Source organism: Aythya ferina (assembly GCF_964211825.1).
Source record: "Aythya ferina genome assembly, chromosome: 33".
Lineage (NCBI taxonomy): Eukaryota > Metazoa > Chordata > Aves > Anseriformes > Anatidae > Aythya > Aythya ferina.
In genome coordinates, this window is record NC_140330.1 from 279,503 (window position 1) to 302,702 (window position 23,200).

The 23,200-nt window shown below is 49.6% G+C and overlaps 1 protein-coding gene, 3 long non-coding RNA genes and 1 pseudogene across 5 annotated transcripts; 3 read left to right on the forward strand and 2 right to left on the reverse strand.

Moving 5' to 3' along the window:
* The first annotated feature begins 1,531 nt into the window (after positions 1 to 1,531).
* Positions 1,532 to 2,771, forward strand: LOC311425773. Its single transcript, XR_014686420.1, has 3 exons — positions 1,532 to 1,639; positions 2,004 to 2,160; positions 2,681 to 2,771. It is a non-coding gene; the product is annotated as an uncharacterized lncRNA (long non-coding RNA).
* Positions 2,772 to 3,211: 440 nt separating this feature from the next.
* Positions 3,212 to 7,275, forward strand: LOC311425774 (maestro heat-like repeat-containing protein family member 7). The gene is made up of 10 exons (XM_084501773.1): positions 3,212 to 3,363; positions 3,547 to 3,701; positions 4,068 to 4,215; positions 4,501 to 4,638; positions 4,997 to 5,173; positions 5,422 to 5,577; positions 5,888 to 5,989; positions 6,151 to 6,253; positions 6,394 to 6,453; positions 7,082 to 7,275. The coding sequence occupies exons 1-10, from the start codon at positions 3,328 to 3,330 to the stop codon at positions 7,216 to 7,218; spliced, it is 1,212 nt and encodes a 403-aa protein (XP_084357899.1). The 5' UTR covers positions 3,212 to 3,327; the 3' UTR covers positions 7,219 to 7,275.
* A 360-nt stretch (positions 7,276 to 7,635) lies between these two features.
* LOC311425695 lies at positions 7,636 to 19,477 on the reverse strand. The gene is made up of 2 exons (XR_014686397.1): positions 17,598 to 19,477; positions 7,636 to 8,307 (listed from the first exon to the last, which is right to left on the reverse strand). It is a non-coding gene; the product is annotated as an uncharacterized lncRNA (long non-coding RNA).
* On the forward strand, positions 16,666 to 18,218 carry LOC311425698. Its single transcript, XR_014686399.1, has 2 exons — positions 16,666 to 16,714; positions 17,249 to 18,218. It is a non-coding gene; the product is annotated as an uncharacterized lncRNA (long non-coding RNA).
* A 1,881-nt stretch (positions 19,478 to 21,358) lies between the features above and the next one.
* LOC311425684 (E3 ubiquitin-protein ligase RNF114-like) lies at positions 21,359 to 22,729 on the reverse strand (annotated as a pseudogene). The gene is made up of 2 exons (XR_014698859.1): positions 21,836 to 22,729; positions 21,359 to 21,621 (listed from the first exon to the last, which is right to left on the reverse strand). The product of XR_014698859.1 is annotated as an E3 ubiquitin-protein ligase RNF114-like (transcript).
* Between the last annotated feature and the right edge of the window lie 471 nt (positions 22,730 to 23,200).

A 23,200-nucleotide genomic window follows, 5' to 3' on the forward strand; every position in this document is an offset into this window, starting at 1 on the left:
AAAGCCAGAAGATGAAGTTCCTAAGGAGCGTCATCAGAGTGTTCAGAACTGCCAGAAGGTGCGGCCTGTGGAGCGGCCTCGATGCCTTCTGCAGCAAATACCAGCTGGCAGAGCATATTAAGGTGAGGGGACACCCCCTGGTGGCTCTGGGAGGGGTGCAAGGGCAGGCTGTGGGGACGGGACTCTCGAGGGCTTTGGCGGGGGCAAGCGCTGCGTGGACACTCAGCTGCCGCTGACGGCCTTGGGGCCATTGAGAAGCCCCGTCAGCAGCAGGGAGGTGGCAGGGCGGCCCTCTGGGTGCCACAGCTGGCTGGGGGCACTGGGGCTCCACCGGCCCTTCTGACCTGGACCAGCTCTGCTGGCGCTGCGCTGCCCGATGCCCGGTGCCATCCCGGTTGTGCTGTGCAGGTGCTGCTGGAAGACGAGCCCTTGGACGTTCTGAACACAGCGGTGCAGCAGCAAGCCATGCTTGCACTTGGCCACTTGAGGTACGTGCCCAGCCCCTGCTCTGGCCCTGGGCCCGGCTTCCAGGCTTCCCCTGTCTAGGCAGCAGCCTGGCAGTGCCGGCCGCGGGGCCGCTGCTCGCCAAGCCTCGGGGCTTCTGGAAGGTAGAAGGCAGCCCCCATGGCAGGGACCGAGGCCCCGCAGTGCTGCGTCCTCCTCCCTGAGGCCCTGAGGCCCTGCTCCCAGCACCGTGACAACAAGGCCCCTTGCTTTCTTTGCAGCTATGTCAAGTCAGTGCTGGAGGGCAAGAAGAAGAGCATCCTGCTCGTGTGCTTTAATAGCATCTTCTTGCTTCCTTCACACGAGCACTTGGAGGGCCCGAGCCGTATCAGCTACTTGGAGGTATGCTCTGGGAGAGCTCTTGGAACACCCATCCCTCTGGGTTGATCCCTGGCTGCTCTGTGCTGAGATCTGTGCAGATCCTGGCAGAGGGAGAGGGACTGGAGATCCACTGCCACCCCTTTGTTGTCCTTGCAGACCCTGGACGCCATGGACCGCATGCTGGAGCTATTCATCAGAAATTCTCCTGTCTCCGGCTTCTGTGAGCTGCAGGACATCTTGCAGGTCTGCCACTTGCCAAGAGCGGTGTTCCCAGGGGCGCTTCCTCACCCGGAGGGAATTCAGCATCCACTCCGGAACGGACAGGCCCTACTTCAGTGCCACGCACAGGCAGCACAGGGCAGGAAGGGTGCCCGCCTCCCTTGGGGGAACCGGGGGCTGCCCACTCAGGTCTTCTGGCAGCCCCGTATCCCCTGGCTGCAGACCTTTCCCCTCCACAGACTCCTCCTGTGTCGGAGAAAAGCCTTGCCCATGGCGCTCCTGGGCTTCCTTTGCGTCAACGCAGCAGCAGGAATTGGACCCCTCTTCCGAGGCACTGCACTGGTCACCACTGGTGCTGCTGCTGTCCACCTGCCTCCCTGTCCGCGGTGCTTTCCTCCCGAGATCGGAGTGCTGCAGGAGCCCAGCACTGATGCTCCTGCTTTAGCGGGCATCAGCCCCCAGGGCAGACCAGCACTTTCTCCCCTCACAGATTCTGCTGCCCTTTGCCAACTCCCCCAGCGAAGCTATTTGCGAGAGGGCCGTGGGGAGGGCCGCGAAGCTGACCAGCTGGCTAGCCACAAGCTTCTCACCGGAGGTAAGGAGCCACGCACCCCTCCAGCCAGCCCACCTCCCCTTCCCCGCAGACCACATCAGCCTGCAGCTCAGGGGTGCTGCCGAGGCAAGCCCGGCTACAGACCCTCAGCTAGGGCTCAGCCCTGAAGCAAGGGCCTTCAGCCCTCCTTTGCCCATGGACCCCGAGTGGGGGATGTTCCCAGTCCCTGAGAGCACTCTCGGGAGCCAGCTCTGCCCCCCGTCCTGTGCAGGCCTCAAGCGCCCAGGGAGCACGGTGGGAGAGCAGGCATGACTCACCTGGGACCCAGCCCTGGGCACACTCTTGGCTCCAGGACTTTGGCCCCAGCTGCCTCCCACAGCACTTCCCTCCTCTCTCTCTCGCCCAGGACCACAGCGCTGATGGAGGACACACTGAGTGCAATGTGCCGCTCCTGGGACAGTTGGTGGGATGTCTCCTCCTTTGCCACACTCGCAAGAATAGGCAGCTACAATGGGAGGCTTTGGAAGCTCTTCATTACCTCTTCCAATTCATCCAGAAAAACAGTAAGAGAAGCTGTGTTGGGCTTCCTTCCCCTCCAGACACAGGCACTGCCTGAGGCACTTGCTTCTTTTCCTAAGTAGTGCCATGGAGCGCTCTTGTGGAGACCTCTAAAGCGGTCTTCCTAGAGAGAGGATCCCTGTATGTACCCCTCGTATCCCTGCACTACAGCGCTCCAGCCCTTCGAGCCACCCCCCACACCTCAGTTAGGCCAAGAGCGTTTTAGTTGTGTGATTGCACGCAGGGCTCTCGTTCCTTTGCGTGTCCCAGGCTGGGAGCATTTGCATGCATACCCCTGAGGCACACGTCACCCCTTGCTCTCTTGCCATCTCCGTTGCTCCCATCAGCTGTCTGCCTTTGCTTTCCATCTCTGTCCAACACTGCCTCCCTGGGCTCTGCAGCATCTCCGCCCTCCTCAGCCATTCCTACTCAAAAGCTCTTTTCGCCACTTGGTAAGCCTCCTAACAAAAGTGGCTTGTCCTTGTGAATCTTCTTCTTTTTGTCCCCCTCCGCTGCCGTGTTTAGGAAGAACAGCACCAGAAGATAATCAACAGCCTCAGGGGAAAGCTGAGGCCATACCAAGGCTTCCTTCGCCCACTACCACGGACATTGCCACGGTAATGAGTTCCTCCCTTCCTGGCACACTTGTCCCAGCAGCAGCAGGAGACTTGTGGGAACACAGGGCTCCGGCATCAGTGTGGCTGGTGTGGCCTCGCTGTTCTGGCCCGCGCGGTCCTGCTGTCCCTGAGTAGGACCTCTCCATAGGCGGTACTCCAGCCTCACAGCAGCAGCTCCTCTTGGCCCTCCTGGCCACTGGCAAGCCCCGCATATCTGCAGGGCCAGCACCCTGGGCCCGTGCCTCCAACCCTGGTCCCTCACCCCGAGGGCTCTTCTCAGCCCCCACCACGCAGGGACTGCAGCCCCTGCTTCCTGCTTTCCCGTGGGCGCTGCTGCCAGCACGGCCAGGCATCTGTCTCCAGAGCTGCTCTCACCGCTCAGTTCTGCAGCACCATCGGGGCACTTGCTGCAACGTGTCTTACGTCCCTTCCTCCTTGCAGAACTTTGGAAAATACCTCCAGCAGTCTCAGAGGACAGACATCATCCTCCAGGTCATTGAAGCCCTGAGAGACTCCAACATATATGACAAGCAGGAGGCCAGCGGTGTGCTGGATATGGCCATCGAAGACCCTGCCTCCTGGCTGACCGACGTAAGTGGCCTGTAGTTGGATTGCCCTGCCCGTTAGCCCATGTCAGGCCCCGCTTCCTCCCTGCCACGTCCAGCCCTCTCAGGCACCTCAGGCAATCCCTGGAAGCCATCCCAGAGCGATGGGAAGGGCAGTTGTGTGAGTAGTGGCTGAAAATACATCTGCACTCCACTTTTTCCTCTCCAGGTGCCAGAGATCGTGAGGTGCATCTACAGACACGTGGAGTGCATCAACACGGCATCAGCCCGGCGCAGCCTGGACATCCTCATCCTCTGGCTGGCCAACCAGCGGCCAAGGGAGGTGGCCAGCACCCTGCTGCAGATCTCGCCATCATCTGACAGGCATGCCAACCTTCAGGGCTTCTTGTATGGGAGGGGAGGGGACAGGACACATCCGCCTGACACATCCACAGCAAACTGCACGCTGCGTTTCCAGAGCAGGGGCCTCCACGCCGCCATGCTTTCCAGCCGTGGTTCCTTGGCCACAGCCAGGGCAGCCGGAGCTGAGCAAGCCAGCCAGGATCCCTGCCACCACAGGGAACGTCATCTCTGCCCTCTCCTGCTTGCCTGGACAAGGCTCCCAGGGCACCCCAAGGGAGGGGGGCGGCAGGGCCAGGGCTGCAGGACAGCCTGGGGCCTGCGGGGCCTGTGCAGGCCACGGCGCTGGGGCGGAGTGTGCCCTGCTGACTGAGTGCTCCGTCCTTGCAGCGCTGCCCTGGCCATGTGGGAAACCATGTTCTCCCAGAACCAGACGATGGAGAATGTCCTGAGGGAGACACTTAGCATGCTCCAGGAGTGGAAGCTGCGCAGGCTCCCGGGCTTCATCCCTGACGACAACTGCATCCCTCACTTGGCGGTGAGTTACTGGACGAGGCCTTGCTCCTCTTCAGGGCCGTGTGTGTGCCTCTGCCCATCTACCCCCAAACTGGCAGCTCCTCCAGGACATCATTGCGGGAGCAGCAGGCAAAGAAAGGCTGCTGGGTGTTGCCAGGAACAGGGCACTCAAGGGCCCTGTGGCCCTCCACAGCCACAGCTGCCCCAGGACAGGCTGCCTGGCCCCGGGGCCCCTGGCCTGAGGCGCCGGGAGAGCCGGGAGCTGCCTGCAGCCTCCGACAGTCTCTCAATGCTGTGTTCCTTTCAGCTGCTGGCCCACCCAGATGTTGGAGAAGACGACTCGGGGGCCCTGCACCATCTCCAGAGGCTCTTGAAGCATCCCAACCGAGTGACATACTCGCTGGTGCTCAGCGCTCTCCTCCAAGCATCAGAGACACCTGTCACGGTGAGCAGGGCACACTTCTGTGAAGGCCGGTGGGCCTTTGTCCTGAAGGTATCATGGCCTGCTCCCGGCCAGCTGGGAGGGCTCTGCTCTGCCCGCAGCTCTGTGGCGCAGAAGAAATGGCCAAGAAATGAGCTGGCCATGGAGGGGCCCAGCGGCTCTCTGGGGAGCTTTCCATGCATGCCATGTACCTTTTGGGGCGGGTCTGAAAGGGGGCACAGAGTCTTTGCTCAGCTGCCCTCCTTTTCGTCGTGCTGCCTCTGCGCGAGCAAGATGGCAGCCTGGTGCTCTGGCACCACAGGCTTCTGGCCAGGGTGGCCTTTCATCGTTTCACCAAACGGAAACTCTGTCCTTCCTCCAGGCAAGAAAACTTCCCGTGCTGCTGCCAGGCATCATTCAGGGCCTGCAGGTTGCCAGGGCTGACACCAAGATGAAGGCCCTGCTTCTCATCGGAAACGTGATGGATCACGTGAAGAGGAAGCAGGCCAGCTCCATCGCTCTGCAAGTGGCTGGGGACATCCTGCCACTGTTTAACGATGTAAGGCTGCTGCGGGACCTGAGCCCACAAATGGGCACTCTCATGACAGCTGCCCCCCGTGAAGGAGGCCTCTTACGTTCCCTCTAGTGGGGCTGCGTCCTTTCACTCTGGCTACAGATCTGGCCACAGCTCCTTTGAGCACACTCTGATTCTGTAGCACCTCCGTTCACGTCAGCCACCCTAATGCCCCTGCTCACCGCGGGCAGGGAGCAGCTCTTGCTGAAGTCTTCCTCTCTTCCTCCTACCAGGAGTGCAGCCAGCTGCAAGAGCTCTCCATCTGCCTCTACAACAAAGTGATGCAGGCTGCGTTGTGGTGCCACAAGAGGCAGCTGAAGAAGGTCGTGCAGAGGAGCCTGCTCCCACTCTTTTTTCACCTGAGTGACCAGACCCAGAGCGTGGCCAAGGTGCGTATGGCATACCTGACTAGAGGGACTAGCAGACTGACACCACAGGGGTTGCCTGGGTGTCCGGGGCCAGGGCTGAAGGTAATTGGGCACTTGGCATGTGTGTCCCTTCGGGGTGCAGCCGCCTGCGTCATGGAGAATGGGGGCACAGCTCCCCTCCTTCCTTATGCCAAACGCAGTTCACACTCACCCCCCACTGCATTATCCCACCGTGGGCTGGGAAAGGCCTGCAGCCCTGCCAAGAGGTGGGGGTTGCCAGGTCCCCTTCCCTGGGCTCTGGTGCCATCTCTCAGCCTCTGCTGCTCTGCAGGCCTCCCTGGAAGCCCTTGTCACCGCTGCAGACTTCCTGAAGCAGGAAAAACTCAAGCACCTGGCGCAGACAGAGCAGACCTGGAGGATCGCAGAGTGCTTGGTAAAGACAACAGCTCTCTCCATACCTCAAAACCCCAGCCCCACAGGGCTCGTGGCTGGGAGATGGGAATGGCCTGAGGGGAAGGGGGGGTGTTGGCAGGAGGGGGTGGTCTGTCCAGCTGGGCAGGGTCTGCAAGCCCTGTAACCTTGCGCTCTCTCCAGCTCATGCAGGACAAGAGAAAGGTGGAGAAATACCTGCAGCAGAGCCTGCCGTACCTGCAGCACACTCAGGTCGCCTTGCGGGAGGCAGCCATCAGATTCATCGGTGAGCCACAGCCCCCAGGGTCCCTCTTTTGTCAGCCTTTGCCAGCCCCAGTGTCCCTAGAGTCCCCCCCGGGACTGGGTCCCCATGCAAGTGGGCTTGGGGGGCACCTTGCAGGCTTCTGACAGCAACTTTGTGCCTAGGTCTTGCCGCACAGCACTGCAAGGACCAGAGCGAGAGGAAGATCCATGAAATCTGCAGCAGTGAGTGAAGGCAGCGGGGTGTGGGTCCACGACCAATGGGGCAGGGGGCATTCACCTTTTTCAGAGGGAAGGGAGAAAGTTTGTATGGCCAAAAGCTCGGCTGGGGTTGAAGCTGGCCAGTACCGGGGTGGCTAAGAGAAAGGGCTTTTCTGGAGTATGTTAACAGCAAAACACGTCTGTCTACAACTTCCTTGTGACGGGGAGCAGACAGGGAGGCACCGAGCTCTCCTCTCAGGCGACCGGTGATAGGAGGCGAGGGAGTGGCTTAAAGCCGGGTCAGGGGATGTTCAGATCAGATTTTGGGGAAAAGTTCCTCCCTGAGAGGGTGGTTGGGCACTGAAGCAGGCTCCCCAGGCAAGCAGGCATGGTGCCCGAGCTTGTGGGTGTTCAAGAAGCATTTGGACAAAGCTGTTGGATATGTGGTGTTAAGTCCTGTGCCGTCCAGTGTGCAGTCAGGAGTTGGGCTCAGTGATCCCTTCCAACACAGGATAGTTAATGATTCTCTGACTCTAACCCCTTGGTCCCTCTGTGTCTTTGCGGGAAGTGATGGGTGGAGGGGTGGCAGGCTCTGCCCGCAGTCTCTGCAGACAGGTGGGTTTCATTTCTGCTCTGTTGCTCTCCATTGCAGTCCTCCAGCCCTTGCAGAATGACGAGGAGGAAAGTGTTGTGTCTCTGGCCACTCAGACCATCTTCATCCTGACACGTCCAAGGGAGCAGCTGACATCGAGCTGGTGCCGGCGGGCACTGTGCTGCTGCCTCTCCTAAGCCAGGGAGAGGCACAAAACCTTCAAACGCCTGCATTCCATTAAAACTCCAACAACACGTGCAGGGCCGGGGAATCTTTTGCGTGGTGTGCTGAGCATTCCAGCCTCTACCATGGTAGGCAGCTGTAAGGGTTTTAGGTGGTGTGGTGGGGAATGGCTTAGCAGAGGTGGCTTGTGGAAAACGGACTCCACAATCCATAAGATTGTAAAGTAGGTGTGTTTATTCAGCGCTGGGCGGCACGGGGGTAGTCCCCCTGTGAGAAACAAAGTTGCTCACAAATACCAAAAACAAATATCAGCTGGTATTTGTTGCAGAAGGCATCGAGGCCGCACCACAGGCCACAGTTTCTGGCAGTTCTGCAGACGCTGATGATGCTCCTTAGGAACTTCATCTTCAGGTCTTTATCCTGGCAGCCGGGTGGCAGAGAGACCAACGGGGAGTGTGAGAGGGGAGACCCATGGCCGGCAGCAGGACCAAAGCCTCGAGGGGCTCAGGGCTGTGCGGGGCTCCTGGAGGGCGGCAGCTCTGCCTCGCCAGCAGCCCGCCAGCATCCTGGCAGCAGAGCTGCGCGACCCTCAGGAGACACAGGCACAGCCACCATGGCAAGGCCACACCTACCCGTTGCGTGCTGCTGACGAAGGACAGAATGCTGTGCAAGCTCTCCGCTTCTTTCTTGTAGACAGCTAAGCTGTCAGCTTCTAAGAAGGCAGGAGAAGAAGGAGGGTTGTAGAAATTGCCTGCCCCCTTAATTAATTTTCAGAGAGCATTGCATTAATAATAGAAAGGAATTTATTGAGTAAGCAACAGCAAGCAAAACAGCGCTGGGCGGCCGGGGAGTCTCGGCTCTGCCAACGGCGCGCACCTCACCCCCGCCAGGGTCCCTTTTTATATTTTGGTAATTCCGGGATTACGCAGCACATCTGGTATATTCTGCGACTGTGCGCACTGTTGCTAGGGGGTCGTCTCTGTCCCTCTGGTGGTTGTGAAGATGAAGGCCATAGTCTTCCTCGGCGTTGTGGTTCAACTTGTTTTTTGTTTTTTTTGGTCATGTTGGGCCAGCGTGAGAAAGGAAGGCAGGATGTTGATACACTAGTTTAGCAACTTATCAGGAGATGGTTACATGAGCTTTGCAACAGTGTCTTTGAACAAAAGAGGCAGCTGAGATGCAGAAGGAGAGAAGGGGAGGGGCCTTCTCTTTTTTGTTGCATTAAGCAAAAGAATTTTCATAGTGTCTAGCCAAGTATTATACAGCTCCTTACTTCAGCAGGGAGCTTTCACAACTCCCGCTCCTCAAACGGAACTCCTTGTTTTTATAATACAAAAGACAATGAACAAACATTTATTGTGTATTACATAAGCTGTCAGCTTCTAAGAAGGCAGGAGAAGAAGGAGGGTTGTAGAGGGTGGCCAAAGGCAGGAGGGAGGAGAGGAAGGAGCTCTGGCCTCCCTCCAGCCCCGTGCTTGCTCCCTTGGCACAACCTCCCTGGGGGTGTCCGGGGGCTGGGCTGCCATGCTGGTCCTGACGCTGAGCAGGGTGCTCTTGCTGGCCCCCCCGCTCCCTAGCCCCAGCCCTGCTCCCCCTGACGGGAGCCCTCGCTCACCGTTCAACAGCAGCTCCATGACGTGCTCATGGTGTTCAGTGGGAGCTGTGTTCTCCTGACGAGCCTCGGCCTCCACCCAGGCCAGCATGGGGCTACTGGGTGGTCGTCTCTCCCCCATCCTGCGGGCTGAGGGTAGAGAAGAGGCAATCTCACAGAAATGGCTCGGCGCTGTGTGAAGACGCGGGCTATGCTCGGGGACTGCTCCGCAGCCTCGTGCTCCTGATTAAGGAGGTATTGGGGAGGCATTGGGGAGGCAAGAACAATCCCCAGACATGGACTGTATATCTCGAAACAAGACACTGGAACTCATGATAAGGAAGCGGCAGACGGACAGAGAAACGAATGTAAGGACTATAAATCTCGAAACTGGACATTGGAATTCATTATAAAGATACAACAAATGGAAGAATTAGCAACAACCAGCTCTTGCAATTAAGAAACATGCCAATTCAGCAGATTCCTGACCAAAGGTGAAAAGTACACTGTGAGGAAGACTCGGGGTCTTCCTCCCAAAGACCCCTGCCCACGTCCCAAAGACCCCTGCCCACAATTCTTGGAAGGCTCTGCGCAGGCGCAAGGTGCCAAAAGACTAATTAGCATGAGAAGCGAGGGAAGGCGGGGATAGGTAATGCATATGTATAGGTGCTTGTAGAATATTGATAGATTGATTGTATAAATTCAAGACTGCTTTCTGCTTTGAGTATGCACGATAGGTGGAGAGATCCCCCGTGCATCCAGCACTGCAATAAAGAATATACCACTTAAAGGAATTTCGGCTTCGATCTTTGAATCAATCTGGCACCCCAGATGGGACAACCTCTCTGCCGGACTGCAGGACCCGCTGGGAACAGGACTCCCTAGGGTACCCCCGGGATTTCCCGGAGGGACTCCTCGACTTACCGGATCACTGCGGAGGCAGACAAGGACCCCATCATTGTAAGTGAGTATATTCTTTATTCTGGTTTGGTTTTCTGGTAGACCGGTCATCTGGAACTGTCTGTAAGTCAGAATGTGATCTTCTGCGAGGCAGTGTTTGGTATATACTCTGTGGTTAGCACCATAAGTATATGTTTGGGGACCTTAAGGAAGGAGCTCGCTTTAAGGTCCATCTGGAATTGTGTTGTCTATTTCGGTTTTCTGACTCATGGAGTATGGTATTTAACTCTGGTTATTGTTACTGCGATTTTGGCTATTTTCCTGGTGGTAATAGTAGGTTCGTGGCATTGTTATAAGAAAGATATCGTTACGGTGTTACACAGTTCGGTTTTCTGACTTATCGCATGTGGAATTTGACTCTGACTATTGTTATTGTGATTTTGGCAATATTGCTGGTAATAGTAGTTTTGTGACATCGCTACTGAAAGATAATGCGTGCCCGTATTTTTGTGAGTGATACGTTTTGTGATACGCTTTTGCAAGTAACATGTGTATTCTGAAAGTGTAAACTGGAAAATGGGGGGGCAAACAAGCAGTGAAATTTTAAAGAAAAGTGTGTTAGGATGTGTTTTAAGTCACTGGAAGGATATTGGAGGATCTGCCGGTGGAAGTGTGAACAGGAAAACATTGATAAAATATCGTAATCAGTGGTGGCCGCTTTATAAGCTGGAATGTGGAGAAAAGTGGCCCCTAAATGGAACTTTAAACTATAATATTTTGCTACAGTTAATGTTGTTTTTTGAGAAGCAGAACAGGATGAAATGTTGTATACTGATGTTTCAGCATCTTGGTGGGAAAAGGTACGGAATTAAGTTGGCCCCTGACTGAACCTTTGATGTTGGCATTAGAGAAGTACAGGCTGGAGAAAGATAAAGGAAGTGTTAAAAGGGTTGTTGAAAGTGTTAAAGGTGTTTGAAGTTGAATGAGCAGGGAAAGAGGATGTAGGAATGTTAATAGTTCTGCCTCTGCCCGAGGCAGAGATCTTAAAATCACGGGTGTTAGCCCTTTAGGGCAAAGGGACCATGATGGGTCCCAGAGAGTTGTCACAGAAACAGAAAAGCAGTTAACTCTTAAAACAACCTGAGTTCATGTGCGAGCTCAGATTGCCGATGGGACCGCTCAAGGAACTGTGGACAATTGCATTCCCCTGACCGACCCCCGCTAAGACCCAAATCATCCTGAAAATTATGAACGGTTAAGTAAATACTAAAACCTGGATGAATTGGGAATTGAGAATATGCTTCCAACAAGGTCTAAAAGAAACCCCTATGGAACTTTTAGACCAACTCTGAAATGTAATGAAAATAAATAAATAAATAAATAAAACAAAACGGTTTGGACCTGGCTTCGGAGGACAAATTGACTAGCCTTTTCCTAGGGTAATTGACCCCTGATTTCAACAGGAATAATGGGGACCTGGGGAATCTACCCTAGCGGATCCTCCACTGGTTATAATGAAGCTAGGGGAGGAATGGAAGTGAAATTTCTTATTGATATGGGGCAACGTATTCAGTTCTAAATCAAGCATTAATGCCTTCACAGAATTATTATGTTAGGGTAAAAGATGTGTCGTGGTTTAACCCGGCCGGCAGCTAAACACCACACAGCCGTTTGCTCACCCTCCACCTCCCTCTCTGGGACGGGGGAGAGAAATGGAAAGTGAAGCCCGTGAGTTGAGATAAAGACAGTTTAATAAGACAGGAAAATAATAATAATAATAATAATAATAATAATAATAATACAATGATGATAATAGTACCACTACTAATAATGTGTACAAACAAGTGATGCACAATGCAATTGCTCACCACCCGCTGACCGATGCCCAGCCTAACCCCAAGCAGTCTGGCCCCCTCCCCCCAGCTAGCCACGCCTATGTATTGTTTAGCCTGACGTCAGATGGTATGGAATACTCCTTTGGCTGGTTTGGGTCACCTGTCCTGGGTCTGTCCCCTCCCAGCTCTTACTGCACCCCCAGCCTGCCCATTGGCAGGACAGGGCAAAAGGCTGAGATGTCCTTGGCTTGGTATAAGCACTGCTCTTTAACAATTAAAACATCGGGGTGTTATCAGCACTCTTCTCATCCTAAGCCAAAACATAGCATTCTACCAGCTACTAGGAAGAAAATTAACTCTGTTCTAACTGAAACCAGGACAAGGTGTAACCGAAAAGGCTTATTTTTGTGAACCTTTGAAGTACAAGTTAGGGAAACAATGGGGCATACACAGATTTTTATATATGCCTAGCTCCTCATGGGCACTCTTAGGTAGAGATTTATTAGAGCAAGTAGGAGCAGAAATTGTCTTTGAAAAAGGGAAAATGGAATTAAGTATAGGAGAAGAACTAACAAATGTGTTAAGCTTGGCACTAATACAAACTGACCCTAAAAGTGAAATACCTTTAGAGATCACAGATCAAGTATGTCCAGGAGTTTGGGCTACTGAAACCCCTGAAAGAGCTAAAAATGTGACCTTAATAATTATTAAATTAAAGCCAGGAGAGAAACCCGTTAAGGATAAGTAATATCCTTTGAGGATAGAAGATAGGAAAGGAATTAAAGAGATAATTAATAAATTTTTACAGTATAGATTATTGATTGAATGCGAATCAGAATACAATGCACCCATATTGCCAATTAAAAAGGCAGATGAAAAAGCTATAGGCTAGTTCAGGATTTGAGGGCCATAAATAAAATCACTGAGGATATACATCCAGTAGTGGCAAACCCTTATACTTTGCTGACTAAATTAAAGAATAGTCAAGCCTGGTTTACCGTACTGGATTTAAAAGATGCCTTCTTCTGCCTAGGCTTAGCCACAGAAAGCCAAAACCTATTCGCCTTTGAATGGGAAAATCCCGATTCAGGCAGAAAGACGCAGCTTACGTGGACATTACTACCTCAAGGATTCAAGAATAGCCCCACTATTTTTGGAAACCAATTAGCAAGGGAACTCAAAACATGGATGCCTCCGGACACTGAAGGTGCTTTGTTACAATGTGTAGATGATCTCTTAATAGCTACCGAGACTAAAGGGAGTTGTATTCAATGGACTATAAGTCGTCTCAATTTTCTGGGTTTAAATGGATATCAAGTCTCTTGACAGAAAGTCCAGCTGGCTCAACAAAGTGTGACCTATCTGGGATTTGAAATTTCGGAAGGACAACGAGAACTAGGAACTGAACATAAGGAAGTCATTTGCCAGACTCCAGAACCTCAAATGGTAAAGGAGCTACAAACCTTTTTAGGAATGACAGGTTGGTGTCGCCTTTGGATTTATAATTATGGACTATTGGTAAAGCCTCTATGTGAATTGATAAAGATTAACCAGTCAAAGTTAGTCTGGACTGGAGAAGCACAAAAAGTCTTTAAACAACTTAAACAAGAATTGATGGTTTTGAAATATCAAGCAATATTGGTAGAACAGGACAACGTGGAAATTGTGATAACTAATATTGTGAATCTAGCCTCTTTTCTTAGTGATTCTCCGGCACAACCTGTGATTCACGATTGTTTAGAAACTATAGAGACTGTGTATTCCAGCCGACCAGACCTTAAGGAGGAGCCCATGGAAGATGCAGAAGAAACTTGGTTCACGGATGGGAGCAGTTTTGTTATGCAAAGACAACGTAAAGCTGGATATGCTATAACAACTACTCAGCAGGTAATCGAGTCTAAGCCTTTACCCCCTGGAACATCAGCTCAAAAGGCGGAGATAGTTGCTCTCACGAGAGCATTGGAACTGGCAGCAGGAAAAAGGGTAAATATTTGGACAGATTCTAAATATACATTCGGCGTGGTACATGCTCATGTAGCAATTTGGAAAGAACATGGATTGCTGACCGCTCAGTGAAAACACAAAGTATGCTGAAGAAATTTTAAAATTGTTAGAGGCTGTAAAACAACCAGAAAAGGTAGCTATCATGCATTGTCAGGGACACCAAAAGGGGAACACCGATTTTGAAATTGGAAATCGATTGGCAGAGGCTAAGCAGGCAGCTGAAATAACTGAGGTGAAGGCATTGTCTTTGATACCAGACGGTAAAATCCAAACTATATCCAAATTATACAAAAGAAGACTTAAAATTAATTGAAGATTTGAAAGGTAAAATGAAACCAGATGGATGAGTATATTTAAAAGATAACCACATAGTAATACCCTCTAGTTTGACATGGCCCATAGTTCTTACAGAACACAATAAAACGCATTGGGGAGCTGGCACACTGCATAAGAGCCTGAGTCAGACATTAGTGGGACGATATGATAAAACAAGTAACTCAACAATGTAGCATTTGCTTACACAATAACCCCAATACCAAGAATAGAATAAAATTTGGAATAATCGGTAAAGGAAATTATTCGGGGCAACAGTGGCAAATTGATTTTTCAGAACTCCCTAGAAAAGGGGGGTATCATTATTACTGGTTCTGACTGACACGTTTTCAGGAAGGCCTGAAGCCTTTCCCTGTCGAACAAACAAAGCAAGAGAAGTGGTTAAAGTCTTGTTAAATGAAATAATACCATGCTTTGGGATTCTAGTAGCAATGTCTTCTGATAGAGTTTCACATTTTTGTGCACAAGTGGTAGAACAGATAAGTAAGATTCTAAAGATAGATTGGCAACTGCATACTCCTTATAGACCACAGGCAAGTGGACAGGTAGAAAAAATGAACCATTTAATTAAACAATAAATAGCTAAAATTGGATAAGAAGCTAATTTGTCATGGCCTCAATCCCTCCCTTTAGCATTACTTGGAATTAGAGTTAAACCTAGAATAAAAGGGAATTTGAGTCCCTTCAAAATCTTATATGGAAGGCCATAGCAATTTCTATTTAGTGGAGAGGACCTAACGCAGTTAGGATCAGAATATTTATATGCTTATATATCTGAACTTCAGAAACAATTAAATAAAGTACATAAATTTGTTTTAGGGACCAGGGCTAGAGGGTTGGATCAACCAATCCACCCCTTTAAGCTCGGGAATTATATATATATAAAGACTTTTTCAGGACAACCCCTACAGGAAAAATGGAAGGAAAGTGGATGGGACCATACCAAGTATTACTGACAACACACACCGCCATTAAGATTAAGAAGCAAGCAGCTTGGATCCACAATTCAAGGGTGAAGAAGGTCCCGGCGAGGATATAGACCACCACTCCAATTGGACCAACAAAATTACGGTTTTCCAGATCCTAATGATTGCAGGGGTGCGGTTCTCGGATTCGGGGTGGGCAACTTGGGATGAGAACTTACACCTGACCTTAATACAAACAATTTCTCAAGTAACTAATAAGACAAACTGTTGGGTATGCACCCATCTGCCACAGCATGGGAATAAGGGTGTATCGTTAATCGGGATTCCCTTGCCTGCAAACTTATCTTAGACTAATTTGTGGGAAAACACATCTTGGGGTCGAAAATATTAAGCAGTTTTGGAACTAGAAGTGAGTAGCTTCATGCCGTTAGAATCCTATTATGTATGTGTACAAAGGTGTAACCCGCCTAAGGGTATAGGAAAACAGCATTGTATAAATACGGATACTACTTATGTGGGAAATCAGACATCTTGTAATTGAACAATTGATATTAGTACGACTAGCGGCTGGGCAAATTCAACCAGCTGGACGGTTCCAGAAGGAAAAGGGTGGTATTGGCTATGCAATGATACAGCCTGTAAGGTCTTGCCTGAGAATTGGAAGGGAAGTTGCACTCTTGGAGCGGTAGTCCCCAATATGACAGTACATGATGTAGTGCCTCGAGGTTACTTGAGAAATCATATCCGGAGAATCAGATGAAAAATTAACAATACATTGGTAGAGAGACACACCCCTTTTCATAGTTTTGTGTGATGGTTTATCACATGGTTAGGAGTGAGTGAATTGGAAAAGGCAATAGTTAATATTTCTGCAATTATAGAGAAGTTAGAAAACAAAATTCTGTATGCTATAAAGGCTCAACAAGAAGAGATATCTAGTTTATCACAGGTAGTATTACAAAATCGGATGACCCTAGACTTGTTACTGGCCACTCAAGGGGGAGTCTGTACAGTAATGTTGCGAGGACATTTGTTGTCGACAGAAAGAAGACACAGACGCTCAATATGAGTGATCAGTGAACTTCAATTTATTGGATAGCTCAGTCGTCTTTTATCTAATTCAATATAATTAGCTCATACATATTGCAAAAGTTAAGCTCATGATTGGTTAGTGCATTTCTCTATTTTATCAGCTAGTTTCTCACGCCCATCAACCGAAATAACACAGTTAGTACTTTCCCAAACCTCCAACGGATATCGTGTCCTTGTGCCTGATTAGCTCCCAGACGTTATGTACTTTCTCAGACTCATATGAGCTGCGTTCGATACTTTCTTAACTCACGACCTCCTAGCTGCTCAACATGCACATGACCTACTTCACTTAACCATTCCTCCACAATTCCCCCGTTTTTAATTTGGGCTACAAATGCCTTTTCAGTGAGTTGTTCAAGCTTCCTAGATAAGCAGTTAAAGACTACCCGCGCAGCAATTATAATCAACATAATTATAAGCAAAAGGCGAAGTCCCTCTTTGATTAAGTAAAAAACCCATCCCCCTGCATTTCCAAAGACAGATTTAAGCCAATCATCAAACCAATTATTCTGTATCGTAATTTGTTGTGTATGATCCCTTAGCCATTTCAATTGATTGTGAATTGATTGACCATGACCAGAGAGATTAAAGCAACACATTCCTTCTACATCTTCCTTTCTCTTTTTTGTTGCATTAAGCAAAAGAATTTTCATAGTGTCTAGCCAAGTATTATACAGCTCCTTACTTCAGCAGGGAGCTTTCACAACTCCCGCTCCTCAAACGGAACTCCTTGTTTTTATAATACAAAAGACAATGAACAAACATTTATTGTGTATTACATAAGCTGTCAGCTTCTAAGAAGGCAGGAGAAGAAGGAGGGTTGTAGAGGGTGGCCAAAGGGAGGAGAGGAAGGAGCTCTGGCCTCCCTCCAGCCCCGTGCTTGCTCCCCTGGCACAACCTCCCTGGGGGTGTCCGGGGGCTGGGCTGCCATGCTGGTCCTGATGCTGAGCAGGGTGCTCTTGCTGGCCCCCCCGCTCCCTAGCCCCAGCCCTGCTCCCCCTGACGGGAGCCCTCGCTCACCGTTCAACAGCAGCTCCATGACGTGCTCATGGTGTTCAGTGGGAGCTGTGTTCTCCTGACGAGCCTCGGCCTCCACCCAGGCCAGCATGGGGCTACTGGGTGGTCGTCTCTCCCCCATCCTGCGGGCTGAGGGTAGAGAAGAGGCAATCTCACAGAAATGGCTCGGCGCTGTGTGAAGACGCGGGCTATGCTCGGGGACTGCTCCGCAGCCTCGTGCTCCTGCCCTGTCCCGTGCAAATTACCTAAAGCGAGAAGCCGTGGGCCCCTTCCCAAGGTCAGTCTCCCACGAAGACTGAGAGCCTGTCTTAAGAAACTGGCAGAAACTGGTCCTGCGTGTTATAAGTTGCCCCCTTAATTAATTTTCAGAGAGCATTGCATTAATAATAGAAAGGAATTTATTGAGTAAGCAACAGCAAGCAAAACAGCGCTGGGCGGCCGGGGAGTCTCGGCTCCACCAACGGCGCGCACCTCATCCCCCCCCACGGTCCCTTTTTATATCTTGGTGATTTCAGGATTACGCAGCACATCCTGGTGTATTCTGCGACTGCGCGCGCTGTTGCTAGGGGGTCGTCTCTGTCCCTCTGGTGGTCGTGAAGATGAAGGCCATAGTCTTCCTCAGCGTTGTGGTTCAACTTCTTTCTTTATTTGGTCATGTTGGCCCAGCGTGAGACAGGAAGGCAAGATGTTGATACACTAGTTTAACAACTTATCAGGAGATGGTTACATGAGCTTTGCAGCAGTGGTTTTTTAACAAAAGATGCTACTGAGATGCAGAAGGAGAGAAGGGGAGGGGGTTCTCTATTTTGTTACATTAAGCAAAAGAATTTTCATAGTGTCTAGCAAAGCATTATACAGCTCCTTACTTCAGCAGGGAGTTTTCACAACTCCCGTTCCTCAAACAGAACTCCTTGTTTTTATAATACAAAAGACAATGAACAAACATTTATTGTGTATTACACTGCAGATGGACAAGAGCCAAGGAGCAACTGAGTCTGCGCAGAGACAAGAGGTCAAGGAGCAGTGACGAGGAAGAGTCACCAACCTTCATCCCCACGACCCCCGACGACCACCACCAAGACACACTGCGCAAGCGCAGATGGGAGGAGTTTCCAGCAATGACTGCTTGGGACTCATTTTAAGACGAAGCGGGGACAGGCTATGAATAGGTACGGGCGCGTTGTGAAACTTCAGGCCTACGTAACTCTTTGCTGCAGATAAGCAAGGCAAGTTGCCACGTCGGGTGCGCACGTCTTTGGTGGGACTATCCCCCGCTCTGCCCTGCGCTGAATAAACATTCGTACTTTACAATCCTACTGACTGGGGAGTCAATGGGGACGCCTTGGGGGGTCTCATTTGGGGCCGGGGTCACTGGTAAAGGTCAAGAAGAGGTCAGGGGCCGGGGGTCAGGCTCGCAGAGCGGGACCAGGCCCCGTCTCCATGGCGACCGCTCTGCTCCGGCCCCCACAATGCGCCCCGCGCCGCTGCCCACTCAGAATCGGGTCCGGCTGTGATTGACAGCGGAGAGGCGTGACCACAGAAGGGCCGAAGGGGCGGGACCGCAGGAGGCTCCTCCACGAATCGGACCGCGGGGGCCCCGGCGAGGGGCGGGCCGCGCGGTCCAATGGGACCCCCCCCCGCTCGGGGGGAGGAGGTGGAAGAGGGTGGATGGGGGGGGAAGGTGCTTTTGGTTTCTTTCCTTTGTTTCTCACTTCTCTATTATCCTATATATATATAGGATAATAAAAAGAGAGCTACATATATAGAACAAAAATATCAAATAAAAGTACTTAAATATATTTAAGAAAGGTCAAATAAACAAATTTATTTAAAATATCTTAAAATACGTATATATTAAATTTTATATACCTATATGAGATACTATTTACTAAATTGCTTACAAATAACAGAACAGTGTGCAACAAAAGCCTCTGGAGAGTAAAAAGTATGTTGAAGACTACGTGTCGGACCAGAAGGCTGAGATTTCTTTCTTAATTTCCTAGTAAGAAAAAAAAAGACAAAATTATGACTCAAACTACTATCACTGATCCGGGGCACAATCAAATGCAAACACGTCCCCTATTCATTCATAAGTGAAGGATTGAGACCAAAAACACAACTTCATGATGAAAGCGCCCAAGTGGACTAAATAATTAAGTAAACAGGTACAACTTTGGAAATGAAAGGTTTGGTTATAGAACTAACTACTTGGTGGTATCATCCTGACCATATATATCCAGTACCAGATTTGCCCTCCATGGAACAAGGCAGTGTCTCCACATATCACTCTTTTGTTCAAGTTGTCATTTTTTTTTTCCCTATAAAGTTGGACTTTGCCATGGTAGCACTAATGTTGAATTTAAGTTCTCACCTCTGTATTTAGCAATTTGAAGAGGAACTCTCTGTCAAAGCGTCCTGGTCTTCGTAAAGCAGGATCTATAGAATCCAGTCTGTTGGTAGCTCCGATTACCACAATCTCCCCTCTGTTATCTATGCTGTCCATAAGCGTCAGAAGAGTTGAAACAATGGAACTAATAGAAAAATATAGGTTTTACTTACCGGTTCAGTAAATTTTGTTCCATTCCACATGACTTTTTTCCATGAGTAGTCATAATGGACAAGCTTTTTAAGGACAAGACTCATTTTAAGACATAAAAAATAGGTAAGTTAACACAGACCACTTGCTGATATCAGGCTTAGTAAATTGGTTTCAACTATCGTTTAGAATCACCTGTTTTGGCATTGAGTTACAAGTTTTCAGGATAAATTAACGTGTTCACAGTAAATTAAACAGGTCATCATCCTTTTTTTTTTTTTCATTCCCCAAAGATCAAGCAGATTTTATGTAGGTGCAAAACTGTAATACCTATGAATGTCAGAATTGCATGGAAGTGCACTTAGAACAGTTGCAGAAATCTAGACTCAGGCCAATCTTTATCACAAAACTTTGTCATAGCCAGAACCTAGAAATCCCTACCCAACCACTAGCACATTGTAATCTCTTCACAGACCAAGCATTAGGAATCACCAACCCCATAACACAGTACTTTTCCCACACTGATGTATGTTTTCCCTAAGACTAAGATTGCAGTCACCAAGCAGATACCTCAGTGAGAATCTATACCAGCCTTACCACATTAGGGAAAGCACACCAAAACCAAGTTAAATATATTAGAAGCCACAAACTTGCTGGACACAAAGTTTAATCAAGATGTTTTAGCTGGGGTGCGTTTCATTTCTTAGGGGTAAGGCTATGCTGCAGTCTGCAGAGTGTGAAGTTTATTGGTCAAATAAATTGATTAGTACTCAGTTCTGTGGTGATGCAGGTCCACTGCTCCAATCAGGCATGCCAAGTTCAATGAGACCAGACATCTCAGCACTACTACTCCAATTTCCAAGCTCTGTTCGGGTCTCTGAGACTGCTTGATCTCAGCATATTGACCGTGCAATTAGTGTTAAACTAAAAATGAAACTCTACAATGAAAGTGTATAACTGAGTATCAAGTATCCATTGTCTATGAATTCAAACTTGTTTATATTTTACATTTTCTTTGAAAGCTATACCTCCATCCTGTATGTATATGGAAAACAATCTAAGTACAGCTTCAGCTACCTTAGCGATGTTTAAGTAAAAACAGGAATTCAAAATACTTGTTAGAATCTGCAATGCAGAAGGCAGTGCTGTGCAAGTGCTACGGGTTATAAGTTTTGCTACCAGCTTGCCTTGAGGGATGGAACAACTAGGAATATATATATGAAATTTTTAGTTGACATAAGATACGGATATTGAAAAAGCTTCTGAATTCCCCTACAAGCATAAGGCTTAAGATTCCTAGAAAACCGATTTTTTAAACACCAATTTAATAAGGCCAACAAATGATTAATATTTGCTATAACAGTTGAAAGTTATGCATTTTAGCTAACACCAAAGTTCTGTTTTCCAGGCAGGCTAGAAATTATGGTCAAAGTATGGAACAAAATCGTCATCAGGTATAGAACTAAAGTGTTTTGAACTAGTTTCTTACTCAGCTTCAAACATTTTTGCTAAGGAATGTTGCAGTTTGAAGACATACTGAAGACATATTTTCCATATAATTGAGAGGCTGCCTGTGAGAATTCACACACTGGTAAACATCATGAAATCACAGGCATCATAGGCCAGTTGAAACAGGAACTAATCTGGTGAGTTAGCACCTAGGGGTCTCACTAAAGGAAAAGAGCCACAAAGACACCTCTCATACTATCATTTAAGAAATGTAAACAAGATCAGGGGAAGAAGAGGTTTACCAGCTAGTTCATGCCAGTCAATTTGGAGTATTTCTGGCTTTAGTCAAACTAGCACAACTGGCAGAAAGCAATCAGAAAACAGGCAGATGTGAAGGAAAACAGAACTGTCTCCTCCACACTGACCTATAAATAAGCTTTGTGTGAAACAAAAAAGAAAATTAGCCTTACGTGGTTGAACAACATAGTCATATTAATAAAAAACAAGAATGATACCAAAAGATCAAATGGGGATTCAAAACTAAGATTAAAGTCTTCCATATTTCTGAATGCCTGAGTTCATCTTGGCATGGACAGGGAGAAGTGCAAGAATGCTGGCCATTTCCCTCTCATGGAAGCTTGGTTTGACAATTAGTCTTCTTTTTTATTTTATCTATCCCGCAAAGAACGCATCAAAACCTGTGCCATCATATCATCTTCATCAGCATCATAATCCTATGAACAAAGGGTACAGAAATTCTTTTACTGCCAGGGCCATATTGGTTAACACAACACAAAACCAGCTGTCTCCTCCTCTGACTTAGCAGTAATTCAACTTCTCGCATTATACCATCTGCAAGGACTACATTTTACAGTAGTGGCTACATAAAAAAAGCTGGGTTTTAAGAGTCGTCAGGCTCACGTATTCCAAGGATGAAGAAACACGTACCACAAAAGTATCGTATGAAAACCAGTGTCGTCTCTGAAGGTGTTCCATGAAGTTAGCACTCCTGTAATTTGGATCTCCCCATGGCATCGAGGCACAAATTGGGCAAACCACTTGTTTTGCATCCATGCTGTGCAATGTTTTTCAGTGCTCAACTAGTCCTTCTTGATCAAAGCTTTTCTTGCTGCAATATGGACAAGGAAAGGTGAAGCGATTGGGGAAGTTCCTGGTGTTGTGGAGTGGTTCTTTAGTCACAGCTTTCACACCTTCCATGATATAGTTCTGGTACTTTGAACAAGAAGCTGCGTGGCTGCGCATCTTTGAGAGAAACATCTTTTTGTTGCAGCCGTTACAAGTGGTTTCTGTCGCTTCGAACTGCTTTTCCAAGTCCAGAGCCCTGCTGCCAGGCGCCAGGGTGCTGTGGCAGACACCACAGACTGGCTTTTTGAGCTTGAGGCACTCCTGCAGGCATGGTGTGCAAAACACGTGTCCGCAGGGGACGTGCATGGGGCTGTCGAACACCTCGAGGCACACGGGGCAGGTGAGGCGCGCCAGCGGGTCGGGCCGCTCGAGGCCGCGGGCGGAGGGTGTGCAGGATGCCGAGGATCCGCCACCGCCCCCTGCCACCGCCATCTCGCCGGCAGCCGCCGCACGGCCACGGCCCTGGCGCACGCTTCGTTGGGTTAGAAACTGGCTGGATAGCCGGGCCCAAAGAGTCGTGGTAAATGGAGTCAAGTCCAGTTGGAGGCCAGTCACTAGTGGCGTCCCCCAGGGCTCAGTGCTGGGGCCGGTCCTCTTTAATATCTTCATCGATGATCTGGATGAGGGCATTGAGTGCACCCTCAGTAAGTTTGCAGATGACACCAAGTTAGGTGCGTGTGTCGATCTGCTCGAGGGTAGGAAAGCTCTGCAAGAGGATCTGGATAGGCTGCACCGATGGGCTGAGGTCAACTGCATGAAGTTCAACAAGGCCAAGTGCCGGGTCCTGCACCTGGGGCGCAATAACCCCAAGCAGAGCTACAGGCTGGGAGAGGAATGGTTGGAGAGCTGCCTGGCAGAGAAGGACCTGGGAGTGATGGTGGATAGTCGGCTGAATATGAGCCAGCGGTGTGCTCAGGTGGCCAAGAAGGCCAACAGCATCCTGGCTTGTATCAGAAACAGTGTGACCAGCAGGGCTAGGGAGGTTATTGGCCCCCCTGGACTCGGCTCTGGTGACACCGCACCTCGAGTACTGTGTTCAGTTTTGGGCTCCTCGCTACAAGAAGGACATCGAGGGACTTGAGCGGGTCCAGAGAAGGGCAACAAAGCTGGTGAGGGGCCTGGAGAACAAGTCCTACGAGGAACGGCTGAAGGAGCTGGGCTTGTTCA